Genomic DNA, 15,111 nt, shown 5'->3' on the forward strand with positions numbered 1-15,111 from the left:
CTAACAGCATTACTTATAGCTATGGCACAGGAGGAGTTTTGACTGCTGCATTCAGAATATTGGGTTTCATCTCAAGTTGCTCCTCACTGCAATCAGTAATGGGCAAGCTCCCCTTTTGTAACAATTCAAAGAGTAGAGATTTGAAGGTGTTATTGTAGAGATCCAAATACCCAAGGTGCATCATCCAAGTATATATTCCTGTAATATTTTTGAACTCTTAGGGGATTATTCATGCTAATGATTCCCTTCCCATCAAAATACCCCCTGAAGTTCAGGTTGTAATAACCATGAATGAGAAATTAAACACACAACACATAATACTGATCCATTTGTTATACCTTTCCTTTTACTCATGGCTGCAATAATGAAGTTAATTTTCATGAACACACAAAATAAAATTGCTATTCGATGACGGACAAAATTAAAATCAATCTGTGGGGGGAAAAAATCCATGTTCTGGTTTTCAGGGGCATTTAAAATGAAAACATTTATACTGAAAATTGGTCTCAGTGTTTGTTGAATTGGTCCACAATCCAGGATTTTCAATTGGTGGCTGATAAACACAGACCATAATAATTTCATACTGTATTTATTTCATAACGAAAATTCACAAATAAAGATAATTGCAAAGTTCTCTCTTGCCATTTATAACTGTTTTGGAGGACACCATCCTGGAATCTCCCTTTATGTAACCGTTTAACAGTCCCACCACGCTAATCCACTTATTGGCTTCGCTTGATCATGATATGTACTGTCAAGTTATTCCTCCTTTGAAGCTCAAGCACCAATGGAAAGGATGACTATATTTGGAGATGTGATCTTCCCCCCTCCCAGCCTTCCCACACAACATCCCAGAAACACAATGAAAGATGTTTAGTGCCAGAGTTTGAGTATCCCTCCACACTTCTGCAGCTCCCCATTTGCCTTAATAGTTGCTCCACCAGTTCAAGAGCCAGCATTGGCAAGTGTGATAGCGACATTGCTCCGGTGTATATCTGGTTTGTGTGTACATTTCAGGTAGATTTGTGTCATAGCAGAAGGCTTCTTGTTTGATATCATTCTATACAGGTAATTCAGAAAAACTCTGATTAAGTTACTCATACTCCAGAAACTGCTTGTGATAGAAAAGCAAATACCTGCAGAAAAAGCGGGGAAAGAAAAAAAAAAAGCTTTAAAATCATTTTGCACTTTTAAAATATTATTAAATATATATATATTACTGCCTACCCATCATTGGACCTATAATTGAATAGCTAGTTTTTATAAACTTTTGTTTGTGCCTTTTCCTAGTGGCACACCAAATTAAATTGTTCCAGTATTTCCTTGAAAAAAAGCTAGAGTGAATATGTGCAGTGTGATTATCCTGAGAAGTATTGCGTTTGTAGATTATTTGCAAGTTTTAGTGCAGAGGACAGGGAATACAAAACTTCCAACATGGTGTTGGTAATTCCCAACAGATTTGCAAGACTTCCTCGTGTCAGCTCTTAAGCTCATAACATTTAAAAAGTTTATTTAAGGAACAATTCAGTGTAAAAATGAAACTGGGTAAATATACTGCGCAAAATAAAGAAAACATTCAATATAGTTAGCCAAGTATGTAATCTAAAGAGTAAGCAGATGTCTAACAATTATATTTATGGTTATTATAGTTATATTTTCTGTTTAGGCAGGGCCATAAAGCAAAATAGGACCGATACGCTCATCACTATTTAATGACCATTTTTAATGGAATGAGCTCATATAAAAAAGTTGTTTTTTTTCTTAGAATATATCCTACTCAGAACTAGCGCATAATTTACCTAACATTATATGCACAATCCTGCCTTTTGTACTTTATGGCACTGATACTACTCGTGTCCCACAGGTGTGGGTCTTTTATTGGGCCAAATGTTTATGAAAGGATTAAGGCTAACCATATCACCAAAACTTACGGTTAGGCAGCTTGCGATTTATTTTTTCTTTGTAAACTTTGGTTTTTATTGATTTTTTACATGTTTGTTACATTTGTTTTCAAGTTTTACATGCATATCATTTTGTATATTAAGCACATTGTCGGGCTTAAAGGACAATGAAAGGTTAATATAAATTAAAAGTCTAAAGGCATTCTTACTGCATATCTAAATTCCCAGATCCCTGCTTGCTCCTCTGAGATATGGTGCTGGCAGCCTACAGCAGTGTGAAGACTACAGTGACATCACTGAAATCTCTCTTCCCTTCCTGTAGGCTGCCAGCGGCAGCCTTCCTATTCTCTGAGCATGTGTGTAATTTTATCCTGTCTCCTGATCTGAGCTACACATGCCCACCAGCCAATCAGAAGCGTATCTGGAAGAGGGGAGGGGGGGAGGGAATGAAACACATGTGCAGTATGAAGTAAGGAGGGAAAGGAAGGGAGAATACCTTTTTAGAGATGGCTGCCTGAAAGTGTGACTGAGTAAATATTTGATTAGGTGAGCCAAAAGTGTGGCGCTTTTACTAAACAATAGGAGGACTATTGGGCAGTATGCTTTTTAAATTTTGACTTGCATTCTCCTTTAATGTTCTTGTAATCTTTCGGAGGTAATATAAATGACTGAAAAGGAAAAAGAAAACAGAACCAATATAACAGTTTGCAGTCACTATATAAATACAAATCGTTCATTGCTAACAGCTTCAGTTTCTCCCTCACTTATCTATTGCTTTCGGTTGGTTTAGTTAGGAGAGGGTCCTACCCATAGCCTTGAGTCCCATATCTTAAGATATAGTTCTGTTTCATTTTCCAGTTGATATTTGAGAACGTCGGTGTGTGTATATATTCAATTTTATCCAGGACTTTCTCAATAAATAGTGTGTTTGATTTCCATTGGGCTACAATATGGATCCCAGTTGCCATGCATATGTGCTGTGTGAGGCGCTGTGTGGAGTTATTGAGGCCTTGCAGTTTATGTCCTAAAAGCATTATCTTGGGGCATGGAGAAATATCTGTATGGAACAATTTGGAGAGGATAGCAGCTACTTTTATCCAGAGTTCTTGCACTCTTGGGCAAGTCCACCATATATGCTGCATGGTGCAATTCCCAAAGCAAAGCGGTGAAGATGTGGGGTAAATTCGGGAGAGTCGTTCAAGCACGTAGTATGGCCTATGGAATAGAGTGAGCGAAGTTTCCATTATGGTTACTATGATTATAGCTGCCTTTAAAAATGTTTTGGTAGTTTTTGAGCCATGTTTCTTGGGATAGTTCTGTTCCTAAGTCTTGTTCCCAATCCAGAATATGCTGCAATTTGTTTTGTGTGTATGATTTAGAGGATAGTATAGAATAGATAGCGTTTTCCTGACCATTGGTAAGATCTCACAAATAGTCTCCATGGGTGTTTTTTGCATGCTTGTTTTTCCCCATAGCTGCTGTATAAAGTGGGTTATTTGTATTGCATGAAAGTGTTCGGTTGGAGGTACCCTACATTTTTGCATTATTTGGATAAGTTGTAAGGGTTTTGATCCATCTGTGAATTGGTATGCATAGGATATTCCTTGTTCAACCCACCATTTAAATGATTTATTTAGTATTATTAACATTTATTTATAAAGTGCCAACATATTCTGTAGTGCTGTACAATACGTATTGTTATATCCTGGGGTAAAGAAGTTGTTTCCCCATACTGGAGTCAGTCTCAAAGGCTTTGATGCCAGCCCGTATGTGTACCAGAGTGTATTCCATAATTGCAGAATTTGGCAAGTTGTTGGCAACAAGTCTTTGTACAGTTTAAGATCTTGGGGCAGTTTCCATATTACGCTTGTTAAGGAGGTTGGGTGTATTAAGGCGGATTCAATTTCGGCCCAGAGTGGGGTTAGTTTTTCTCCATGTAGTAAAACAATTTGGGCACATCTTGGTGCCCTGTAGTATTGTTGTAGATACTCCAAGTCCCCCTTTTGATTTATGTAGGCACATTGTTCTCTAATTAATTCTTGGTCTTTTGTTGGCCCAGATAAAAGTCATAATGGTTCTCTGAAAATTTTGTAAATCTCTAATATTGCTATGGGTAAGGCCCTAAAATACAGCAGTTTTGGTAAGGTCATCATTTTGATGCAGTTAATCCTCCCCACCCAAGAAATTTGTTTTTGTTCCAGCCCTGTGTTAAACTTCTATATAAAACTGGGGATAGTTGCGTGCATACTGTCTAGGGTAGGAGTTAAATTTATGCCTAGGTATGGTAAATATTTCTCCTTGATCTGGAAGTTGAGTTCAATAATTTTTATTGATTTAGCTTGAGCCTTGACACTTGGGTAAAGTCCTGTATCAATTTCAGCAAATTGGGGAGAGTAGTTAATGGGATTGTAATAGTGAGCAATAGATTTTGATGTTGCCTAATCGCTATAGCCAGGGGCTCCATTTCCAGGCCAAATAGGCAGAAGACAGGGATGCCAACTGTCCCCAGCACTATTTGTATCTCTATTTTATGGTGTGGACGTGGGCAGTTTAAGTGTGGCGGTGGGAGTGGAGTAATAAGTTTGTAAAATTTTTGTGAATGGACCTTTTATTCCTACTGATTGTAATACAGCTCCAAGGTATTCCCAATTGAGGGAGTCAAAGGCTTTTTCTATGTCTAGTGCCAGGATTCCCTTTTGCGTACCTGTCTCTTTAATTTGATGGATAATTGTCTATGAAGATTTTCATTCATCCAGGTCATGGTATATCTAGTATAAATAAATCTAAAGCAACTGGATTTGTTTGGTAATCATTGAAGACGTTTCACTACTCATCCGAGCAGCCAAGTTTGATCAAGTTTCTGCCCCTACACGGGCAGATAAGCTGCCGAGTCGGTCCAAGGGACAGATATCGGCAACTTCTATCGGCCCGTGTATGGGGGCCTTAAGGTAGCAGATAATGGATAAGCTCTACACAATAGAATGGTGTCTTATCTGTTATCTGCTAAGATAACCTGTGCCTTTACTTCTTTGAATGGCTGCCCCCAAAGCTACACAGCAGCTTTGTTTACTAAACTATAGCATTGGTTCTAAAGAAAATACACCAGTTGTATCAGTACATTATATTGTAATTACTTTTATACACTTTCATTTTTTTGTGTTACTATCCCTTTAATGTGATGCGCTGCTAATAATTCTGGGGCATTTTTTTTTGCCTTGGGCAATATAGTCATATAAAGCTTTCAGCTGTGGTATTAAGATTTCCGAAATTTTTTTTATAGTGGCCAGCTGACAGACCCTCTGGTCCTGGGGCCTTTCCTGTTTTAAGGATTTTAATGGCGTCACCTATGACATTTAGTCTATTAACTTCTGCTTTTGTAAGTGTTGGGATTGGTTATTGTGCAAGAAATCCATCTATAGCCTTTTTGGTGGGCTTATGAGATTGGGTGCGCAGCTTTATATAAAATTCCAAGAACGTGTCTTGTATTTTTTCTGGGTTAGAGGTGATATCTCCTTGAGGGGTCTGTCTGGTTTGTAGCAATATTTAAAGTCTGTCCATCTTATTGCTTTATCTACCTTATGCTTCTGCAGTGTAGCTAGCTCTTGTTTGATGGCTTTAATTCGCTTAGTACAGGTATAGGACCCATTATCCAGAATGTTCGGGACCAAGGGTATTCCGGATAAGGGGGTCTTTCCGTAATATGGATCTTCATACCTTAAGTCTACTAAGAAATCAATAAAACTTTAAAAAAAACCCAGTAGGATTATTTTACATCAATTAAGGATTAATTATATCTTAGTTGTGATCAAATACAAAGCACTGTTTTATTTTTACAGAGAAAAAGGAAATCAATTTTCAAAATCGGAATTATTTGATTAAAATGGAGTCGATGGGAGGCAGGCTTTCCGTAATTCAGAGCTTTCTGGATATCGGGTTTCCGGAGAAGGGATCCCATACCTGTTGTATGATAGGAGTATTTTACTTGGTTTTGTTTTTCTAATATTTGTAGAGATTTTTCTAGTCTGTTATGTGATTCTCGTGCTTTTCTTTGTTTTATTGCTACTTGTTGGATAAAGTAGCCTCTTATAGTTGCCTTATAGGCTGCCCAGATAATATCCAGTGTTACTTCTGGGGTAGTAGTTTCCTTAAAATAATTAAGAATAGTTTTTGAGTCTACGATTAATTGGGGGTCTCTAAAGAGGCGCCATTGTGTGCTATTTGTGGGGGTATCAAGTACCGTTAAGAAGGTAGCAACAAGATCATGATGCTTCTTTTAGGTTGGATGTTTCGAACGTATTTATCAGAATTGTGTCTATTCTGGAACATTGTTTATGAGGGGCAGAATAGTACGTGTATTCCCGTGTCTTAAGGTCCCCATACACAGGCCGACTATAGCTGCCGATATCGGTCCCTTAAGCCGATTCGGCAGCTAATCGGCCCGTGTATGGGCAGAACAGAGCGGCCTGGCCGACTGATATCTGGCCTGAAATTGGCCAGATCTCGATCGGCCAGGTTAGAAAATCCAGTCGGATCGGGGACCGCATCGGCTCGTTGATGCGGTCCCCGAACCGACTGTCCCATAACCACAGATGTAATCCAATCGTTTGGGATCGGATTATTTTTTTTTTAAAGTTACTTGCTACCCGATATCGCCCACCCGTAGGTGGGGATATCGGGTGAAGATCCGCTCGCTTGGCGACATCGCCAATTGAGCGGATCTTATAGTGTATGGGCACCTTTAGGGTGTAGTTCTCTCCATGTGTCTACAAAGTGGGTTGTGTTAAGTATATCCTGAGTTGACCTTGCGGCTTTAATATCTTTAGGTAAGTGTGTCAAGTTCGATTTATCCATCACTGGATTAGATGGGAAGTTAAAGTCGCCACACCAGATATCAATATTAGTTGGGGTTTGGGTAAGCTTCCTGGCTAGGCAATTAAATAAGGCTTTGGGATGATCGTTTGGTGCGTAGGTAGCTGTTATACGTATAGTTTTTTCATATAGGGTGTCTTTAATAGAGATGTATTGCCCTTTGTAAGAAATTGCTCATCTTGGGTGCCATTATTTGTGTTATATACATGTGTTTGGGTCTCTACACATATTTACTCCCCTCTACACAGTGTATAAGGCTGATGCCACACGTGGCGTAGGGCTGATTTTTTCGGCAAGCAGAAAAACACTTGCCGAAAATTCAGCCCTACGCCTGCTACTTGTGCCTGCACCCGAATGAATGGAATACGCTCGGGTGCAGGCACATGTAGCCGATATACGCATGAAAACGGGAGACTTTGCATTCTCTCGCGTTTTCATGCGTATATCGGCTACATGTGCCTACACCCGAGCGTATTCCATTCATTCGGGTGCAGGCACAAGTAGCAGGCGTAGGGCTGAATTTTCAGCAAGTGTTTTTACGCTTGCCGAAAAAATCAGCCCTACGCCACGTGTGGCATCAGCCTTATACACTGTGTAGAGGGGAGTTCTACCGATTACTATAAACCAGTTCAAGTTACACACAAAGCCAAATCTCCATATCAAAGGGTTTTTCTGTGGATGGTGGTGGGACAGCAAGTCTGCTCCAGGTGCCGGAAATCTTATTACTGTATGCGAGAAGCCTTCTCAACAGTTAGGGCTCTGGCACACCGGGAGATTAGTCGCCCGCGACAAATCTCCCTTGTCACGGGCGACTTATCTCCCCAAATTACCATCCCACCGGCGAAAATCCTGGTGGGATGGCAAATGCGGCGACGTGATTTCAGTGAAATCATGGAAGTTTCCTCTCAAGGCAACTTGGCCGCGTATGCCATCCCACCGGCGAATTACATTTTTGCCGGTGGGATGGCATTTCGGGGAGATTAGTTGCCTGTAAACAGGGAGATTTGTCGCGGGTGACTAATCAACCCGTGTGCCAGAGCCCTTAGTGAACAATGAAGAGGAACCAGACCACCATGTTCTGTGTTTGTCGGTAGCTATATTAATTTGTAATTTGTAAATAATGTAAATATATAGTTTTGTTAACCAATCCTTTAATTGTAACAATCCATTGACTTGCTATTCAATATATTCATTTTAATATACACTTATTGGTGTGGGTTATTTGTCTGCTTCTCAAAAGAACCCGGAACCCTAGTAAGAGGGGTGATTATTAATATTATATTATTATATATAGTCAAAAATTTTAATACTAATAGTAGGTTATTGTGTAATATAGCAACTCCTCTGTTTTTTCTGAGGGGTAGAGGCTAAAAGTATCTAGAGTATTGTCTATGGAAGAATTGAGGGCGTGAGGCTTTTGTAAAATGAGTTTCTTGAATGCAAATAACATCTGGATGCAGACGTTCATGCCACTGGAAGGCTTGTCTACGTTTTCTAGGGGGAGTTTAGTCCCCTAGCGTTATAGGTTATCTTTAATGCCATTGTTTTTGTTTATTTTGCTAGGTGATCATCTGTAGCCAGATAAGTTTTTAAGTTAAGAGGTCCATATCTGTATTTCCAGTGGTGGGAATGCAGATTGGGAGAGACATGCAAACATTTCACATTATACTATAATTAGATCAGACACAGAGATAAAAATGAATGAAAAATAGAAAAAAACTGCAATTTTACCATCAAGTTGTGTTTTGCAGAAAGAAATCCCGCTGGGGGGGGTAAGTGTCCTGACTGGGTGGCGACTAATATTGAGTTGTCGCCGCAGGGTTAGGCGGTGTGGGCAGCATCTATTCCAGGCCCGTAGTAACAATGGGGGTGTCTAAAGCTAAGTCAAGCATTATTGAAAGTTGATGAGTTGGATGGTTATCCGTTAGCGTCCGAGTCCTCCTGTTGGTGGTGAGATCTTGGTCTCTGGGGTTTGGGTGAAGGAGTGAATCATAGTAAGTTAGGTTGAAAAAAGACGTACGTCCATCACGTTCAACCATAATGCCTATATATAACCTGCCTAACTTCTAGTTGATCCAGAGGAAGGCAAAAAACCCTATCTGAAGCCCCTCTAATTTGCTGCAGAGGGGGAAAAAATTCCTTCCTGGCTCCAAGATGGCAATCGGACCAGTCCCTGGATCGGTCCGAATTGGTCAGAGGTACTGGGACACTGTGGGGACATGGCTACTTGCCATTCGCTGTGTGGTCTCAGGCTGTTGGTGCCCGATGTCACTGGCGATGGTGCGGTGAGGCCTCTTTTGCCTAGGGCCAAAAGAGCTGTGTCCGCTGTTTTAAAGGTGTAGTACCTGTTTTATGATACAGTGGAGCGAAGGGGAAGCCCCATCTATATTTAATCTTTGCTTTTTACAAAATTTGGGTAACTTCCTTCATTGGTCTCCTTTTTTGAAGTGTGGTGGGAGCAAGGTCAGCAAATATATCTGCAGGTAGCTGGCTGATGTCCTTTCTGGTAAGTAAACTAGCTGCTTGTAGGACCGCATCCCTGGAGGCTTCGTATTGGAATTTAAGTACAATGTCCCTTGGAGAATCTTTATTGTGAGGTCTTGAAAGTGCTCTGTGTATCCGAACCATCTATAGTTGCTCTGGGGGCACATTTGGGAGTAGCTTTGAGAAGAGGCTGGATGCAAATTTTTCCAAGTCTGTTTTTGTCTCTGGTACACCTCTAAGGCGGAGGTTGGCCCTTCGTGACCTCCAATTGTTCCTCCATTATATACATTTTTTCCCTATATGCTTCAAGGGTTTCGTGGTCTGTGTGCATGGGCTTCACTATTTCCTCAGTGCGGAGTTCTAGAGCGTTTGTTAGCATGCCTAGCTCCTGTACCTGCTTTGTGCCACTGCAGCTGCTAGTTCTGTTCGGAAAATTTTCTGTATAGATTGCAGTACAGACGTCTGGTGGTGTAGCAGTTTGTTCGGCCTGCGAGTGCGTCTCCTCAGGCTCCTGCATGGCAGGCAAAGATGGCAGAGTGTCTGGGCTCCGTTGCTGAAAAAACTTGTGCGCTTTGGGTTGTCACCTTTTTTATGATCCCAGAGGCACCATTGTGATATGGGTAGGTTAAGGAGGTCAGATTGCTCTTTGCTGGTTCGATTATAGCAGTTTTTTGCTAGATTTTCCGGACCTGGATACGGAGCTCACATCAGGTGCGTCTGTGCCTGATGGTGCCACACATGTGCCCCCTTTATTTGTGTTTTTTTTATGCACTAACTTACAAACCAAACTGATCTGCTCCAACTGGACCAATAACCCATAGTACAGGGCCTCAATGATCAATACAGTGGCACAAATCGGATACCCTTCCTTAATTAAGCTCGAGTTTAACTCACCCTTCACTGTCTAGAACATCTTTAATGCTAGCCTTGGTGATAATTGCATCATCACATTTGAACCACTGGTCCTTGTGTTGCCTGATGAAGCTTGTGTAATGTCCACTCTCCAAGGTTCCTTGGTGATTAACTACTGCAAACAAGGAATACCTATAAGGAGGAAACACAGTAGGTAAAAAAAGTTCAGTACAGATTATGAGGGAACAAAATAGTGAAATATTGTAGTGTAAAAGGAAAGCCCAAATAACTGGGGCTAGTCACTCTCACTGAATACTATCCATAAAGTTTTTACTGGGCCAGTGCTCCTTTTAGTTAAAAACAAAAAACACAGGTTTAGGGAAAAACAAATGCAGTGTTCCACTGCTATTTTACTTGTCCTTTCAAAAATATGTCTAGAAAACAGCAAGACTAAGAAACTTACTTATTGTCATTGTGTAAACTATCAGATGGTTGCTGATACTGTCCATTCATTCGGCTCTCTTTACTGAAAAAAAGAAAAAAACCCAAAAAAAAACCACAATTGACTCTGTATGCACAAAAACAGAATTAATAAATTACACACAAGTCATTCTGATCTTAATTTCTAATTTACTTTAGAAGGAAAAGCAGATGTTTTCTATAGAAACAAAAAAAATCATCCCTGTTGCCTCTAAAGCACTTTTCAATTAATAGTGCTACTCAAAAATACTATACTAATGCCCACATTATACAATACTAAAATCTGTTTTGTCTTTCTTTAAAAAGAATACATTTTTTATTTTTTTCTACGTTAAAATGAAGACAGACAAGCTATTGCATTTCAGTTATTTCCCAAGATACTCAGTTAAAGGAGAAGGAAAGGCAAAATCACTGGGGGGGGGGGGGACATTCAATGTGCAGCTACTGAGAAATTAAGTTTACTGGTTGCATATAACGTCACAGAATATGCTTGCGGTTCTGATGCAAGTTGCATTAGGTTTGGAGCTGTCGTAATAAAATTTTGAACTCCAGGTATGGTACCTGTTATCCAGAATGCTCGGGACCTGGAGTTTTCCGGATAAGGGATCTTTCCGTAATTTGGATCTCCATAGCTTAAGTCTACTAAAAATCAGTTAAATATTGAATAAACCCAATAGACTTGTTTTACCTCCTTAAGGATTAATTATATACATGCGCTTTGAATCAAAAGAAAGGAAGATGGGGTGCTGTTGGGGGCACCTTAACAGACCTGATTAGCTTTGAAGATTAAAGTAGCTCTTTAGGGCTCTGGTACACGGGGAGATTAGTCGCCCGCGGCAAAACTCCCTGCTCGTGGGCGACTAATCTCCCCGAGTTGCCTTGACCCTGCCATCCCACCGGCGAACATGTAAGTCGCCGGCGGGATGGCAGACGTGGCGGCGCGATTTCGCACAAATCGCCGAAAAAGACTCGCAAGGCTTTTTCGGCGATTTCCCGAAATCGCCCCGCCGCGTCTGCCATCCCGCCGGCGACTTACATGTTCGCCGGTGGGATGGCAGGGGGAAGGCAACTCGGGGAGATTAGTCGCCCGCGAGCAGGGAGTTTTGCCGCGGGCGACTAATCTCCCCGTGTACCAGAGCCCTTAGAAGTGATAAAGCGCTGCCATGGATTAGTACAGAAGCACAAACAATGTGCAGCTTTCGTACCACTTTGTTAAGCTTTAGTTCTCTTTAAATACATTTTGAGGCTAAAGCTATACTGTAATGTGTATGGCTATATCCACGATATTGACACTAGTACTACCGTTACTGTACTTGCTCTGACTGCATGTGGGTTTGGAGTAGATTAGAACACGTTTCATTTTGAAACAACTGGAATGTAATATACTGTACACACCCCTAGACTACTGCTATTTCCATGTGGTGGATTTGTGTGTTAATTTCCATTTCTTCTATAAAGGTTGTAGTGATTGGAATATGCATAAACACTAAATGCTGACAAGCAGTTTAATAAAATCCTTCCAGCAAATGGCAGCATGGAATGAAAACAAAACTGACAAATACGGGCACAAGAGAATACATATCGAGATGCTACAACACCCAGCACATGATGGCAAATTATAATAATGATATAGGGTTTCTACAAACAAAATAGAATGATACATGTGCAAAAGACATGCCTAGTATTCTTTTAAATTTCAATCTATATATTCTTTTTTTTCTACTTTATATTTACCTATTTTAAAGGTTAATGCTACTTAAATATTACCTATGTTTACATTCTATTTTCTTTGAATGACCCTTAAAATCTTGATCTTAACCAGCGACAATTGTGCACAAAGCAAATCTTAACTGTGAACGCCGTCACCACTGCTTTTGCTTAAAGAGGACCGGTCATCCTAAAAAAAATTATTTGAAATTATTTTCTATTGTGTTTGTTAAGTAAAATAAACTTCACTTACACTATGTAAGTAATATAAATCTGGTTTCCGTCACTCCTGGAATTACACAATCACATCAAATAGGCAGGTGCCATTTTGTGGACACTTTTAGTAAGGCAAGCTTTGTATCACCCCAAAATCTTGTGTATGTGCCAGAATGGAGGACCAGATGCCCAGGCCCATGCACTGGCTATACAATTAGATGGTGAGGAGGGAGGGGGAAAGTGAGAGCTGAACTGAAAGTAAAAGTACTTGTCTAAGGCATAGAGGCGGGGCAGGCAATATATGATTGACAGCTGGGATTTTTAAATGCCTTTATAATGGGTTTGGATGTGTTAATATAGAAATGAATTTGGGTTTCTTGTTTAATTTGAAAAGGACTTTTATTATACAGCTTTTTATGTCTGGGTGACAGGTCCACTTTAAAGGACATGTAAACCCCACACACAAAAATGTAATCAGTGAATGGCCTCTCCTTCTCCTGCTGAAACCCACTCGGACCCCTCCCTCAGGAATTTGCTTTGACTTCTGGCTTGTGGGCATGCTCAGTTGTTCTAAGCTCAGATTGCCTTTCCTTCTCCAGTCTAGCAGCCAGTGAAGAGATGGCATTGCTGGTTCCCAAAGAAACTCAGCTCTAGCCGTCAGCTCAAACAAAGCAGAACTTTTATAAAGTACAGGTATAGGACCCATTATCCAGAATGCTCGGGACCAAGAGTATTCCAGATAAGTCTACTAAAAAAATAAATCAATAAAACCCAACAGAATTGTTTTGCATCCAATAAGCATTATTTATATCTTAATTGGGATCAATTACTGTTTTATTACTACAGAGAAAAAGGAAATCGGTTTTAAAATTCTGAATTATTTGATTAAAATGGAGTCTATGGGAGACAGGCTTTCCGTAATTTGGAGCTTTCTGGATAACTGGTTCCTGGATAAGGGATCCCATTCCTGCATTTGCTGTCCAAACAGAGTGGCATAAGTTTCAAAAGCTACCTACCTAAATACTTTCCTATAATACATCTGTGTCGCTCGGAAACGTTCTATAAACTCCTCTTACCTTGAGGCCATAAATGGCGTCATGTCCAGCTCCAACGGGAATGACACGTATGTTGTAATCTTCCGCCTCAGTTTAGCCGAATGCTCAAATCGCTAGAATAAAAATGTAATAATCTTTTAATAATCTCTGGTTGCAGCGTTAATAATATGGGCTTCTTATGTTCTCACTTGTTTTTCCTCACCTGTTTCATAACTAGTTATGTCCAGTATTACCAATTGGGTGCTTGATCATACCGGATATGTTATGATTCTGATATAATTTAGGCTTTTCTATTCTCTATATTTTTGCTCAATATTTATCTGCTGAAAGATTTTCGCTGAAAGGTTAGGGTTTTCTGAATTTGTGGGGTTTTTCTCAAAGATTTTTGTATACATGGCTGAGGAAAACCATAGGGTGTACTTGTAGATTATAATGGTCTTGATTTGCTCTTAAAATAAGACTTAGGTTTCTGCTAAATTCTGGTTAAGGTGCTATACTATAGGGGGGAAAAAAGTGATATCCCCTGAGCATACACAGTGCGCAACCAATGTGTATTAGGTACCAATTTATTCTAAGGCTGCAGATGGTGTTTGTTGTTACTTTTACTGGGGACTCGTGTGACTTGTCTGTGTCAAGAATTCTCCATGTAGAAGGGAAAAAAAGGGGGGGGGGGGGGGGGGGTTTGGTGCATTTCCATAGGCAGGGCGCTATCAAGGAGAAAGGTTTTATGCACATCTCAGCTGTTTTGGTGAACTGTATTGTCAAAAGATTTTCCCAGAGATAAGCTCCGGTTTACAAACATAGGTGCAAAATGTAACAGATTCTGTGGTCAGCATCAATTAATCAGCCATTGCCTTTTGACAGGCCTCTGCAAGTAAAGATTGGCTTGGTTGCTATGAGTAAGTGCAATTGTAAATACATTTGCACTTATGTTGCAAATCAGTCCAGGTTTTGGGTCTTTACATTTAACAATATATATGGTATATAAATTTTATACAGAAGTGGCTCCTTCATATTTGACTGGATATGAAAATATCTAATTAATTTTGGTCAAAATCACCTCTAGCATGGTGTCTGTATATCGAGAAAAAAAAAGCAGAAAATGGAATTTGACTATAATTATCACAGCATCTGCATTTTCTAAAGCCATTGCAGCACATCTTAAAACTAAATGGTTTATGTATTTTCAAAAATTATTTTTGTACAACTTACATTTAAGAGTTGGTTGTGTCACATTAACAGATTTTTTTTGTTTTAAAAACTTAAAATAATGGCTTATTTTTGGTAGTGGCAAACAAAATACTGTGTGGTACTGCAAATTACACTAGAAATGTTGAATGTTATTTTTTTTTTTTTACTTACTTTGAGATGAAAACAAGCCACAATAGGCAATTTCTTCATGGTCAGCTGTTTAGTAGATTCCTGGTAACTATGGCAACCACTGCATTTGATTTTGGCACTACTTCCTAGATGCTCTGGTCGTGTAAACCTAAAATGCAAGGACATTTTCCTTTTTAAAGGAGACATTTTATATAAAGCCCATATTA

At 39.8% G+C, this 15,111-nt stretch overlaps 1 protein-coding gene across 5 annotated transcripts in view; it reads right to left on the reverse strand.

Moving 5' to 3' along the window:
- Positions 1-324: 324 nt before the first annotated feature.
- usp22 (ubiquitin specific peptidase 22) overlaps positions 325-15,111 on the reverse strand; it is a 180,062-nt gene continuing 165,275 nt past the window's right edge. For all 5 annotated transcript variants that reach the window (XM_012970208.3, XM_012970207.3, XM_012970210.3 and 2 more), the window contains 5 exon segments: positions 14,927-15,053; positions 13,586-13,677; positions 10,570-10,632; positions 10,149-10,298; positions 325-1,136 (listed from right to left, as the gene is read on the reverse strand). In XM_012970208.3, coding sequence (XP_012825662.1) covers positions 1,094-1,136; positions 10,149-10,298; positions 10,570-10,632; positions 13,586-13,677; positions 14,927-15,053 — 475 coding nt within the window. In that variant the 3' untranslated portion in view covers positions 325-1,093.

The sequence above is a fragment of the Xenopus tropicalis genome, chromosome 9, assembly GCF_000004195.4.
Source record: "Xenopus tropicalis strain Nigerian chromosome 9, UCB_Xtro_10.0, whole genome shotgun sequence".
In the NCBI taxonomy this organism is placed as follows: Eukaryota; Metazoa; Chordata; class Amphibia; order Anura; family Pipidae; genus Xenopus; species Xenopus tropicalis.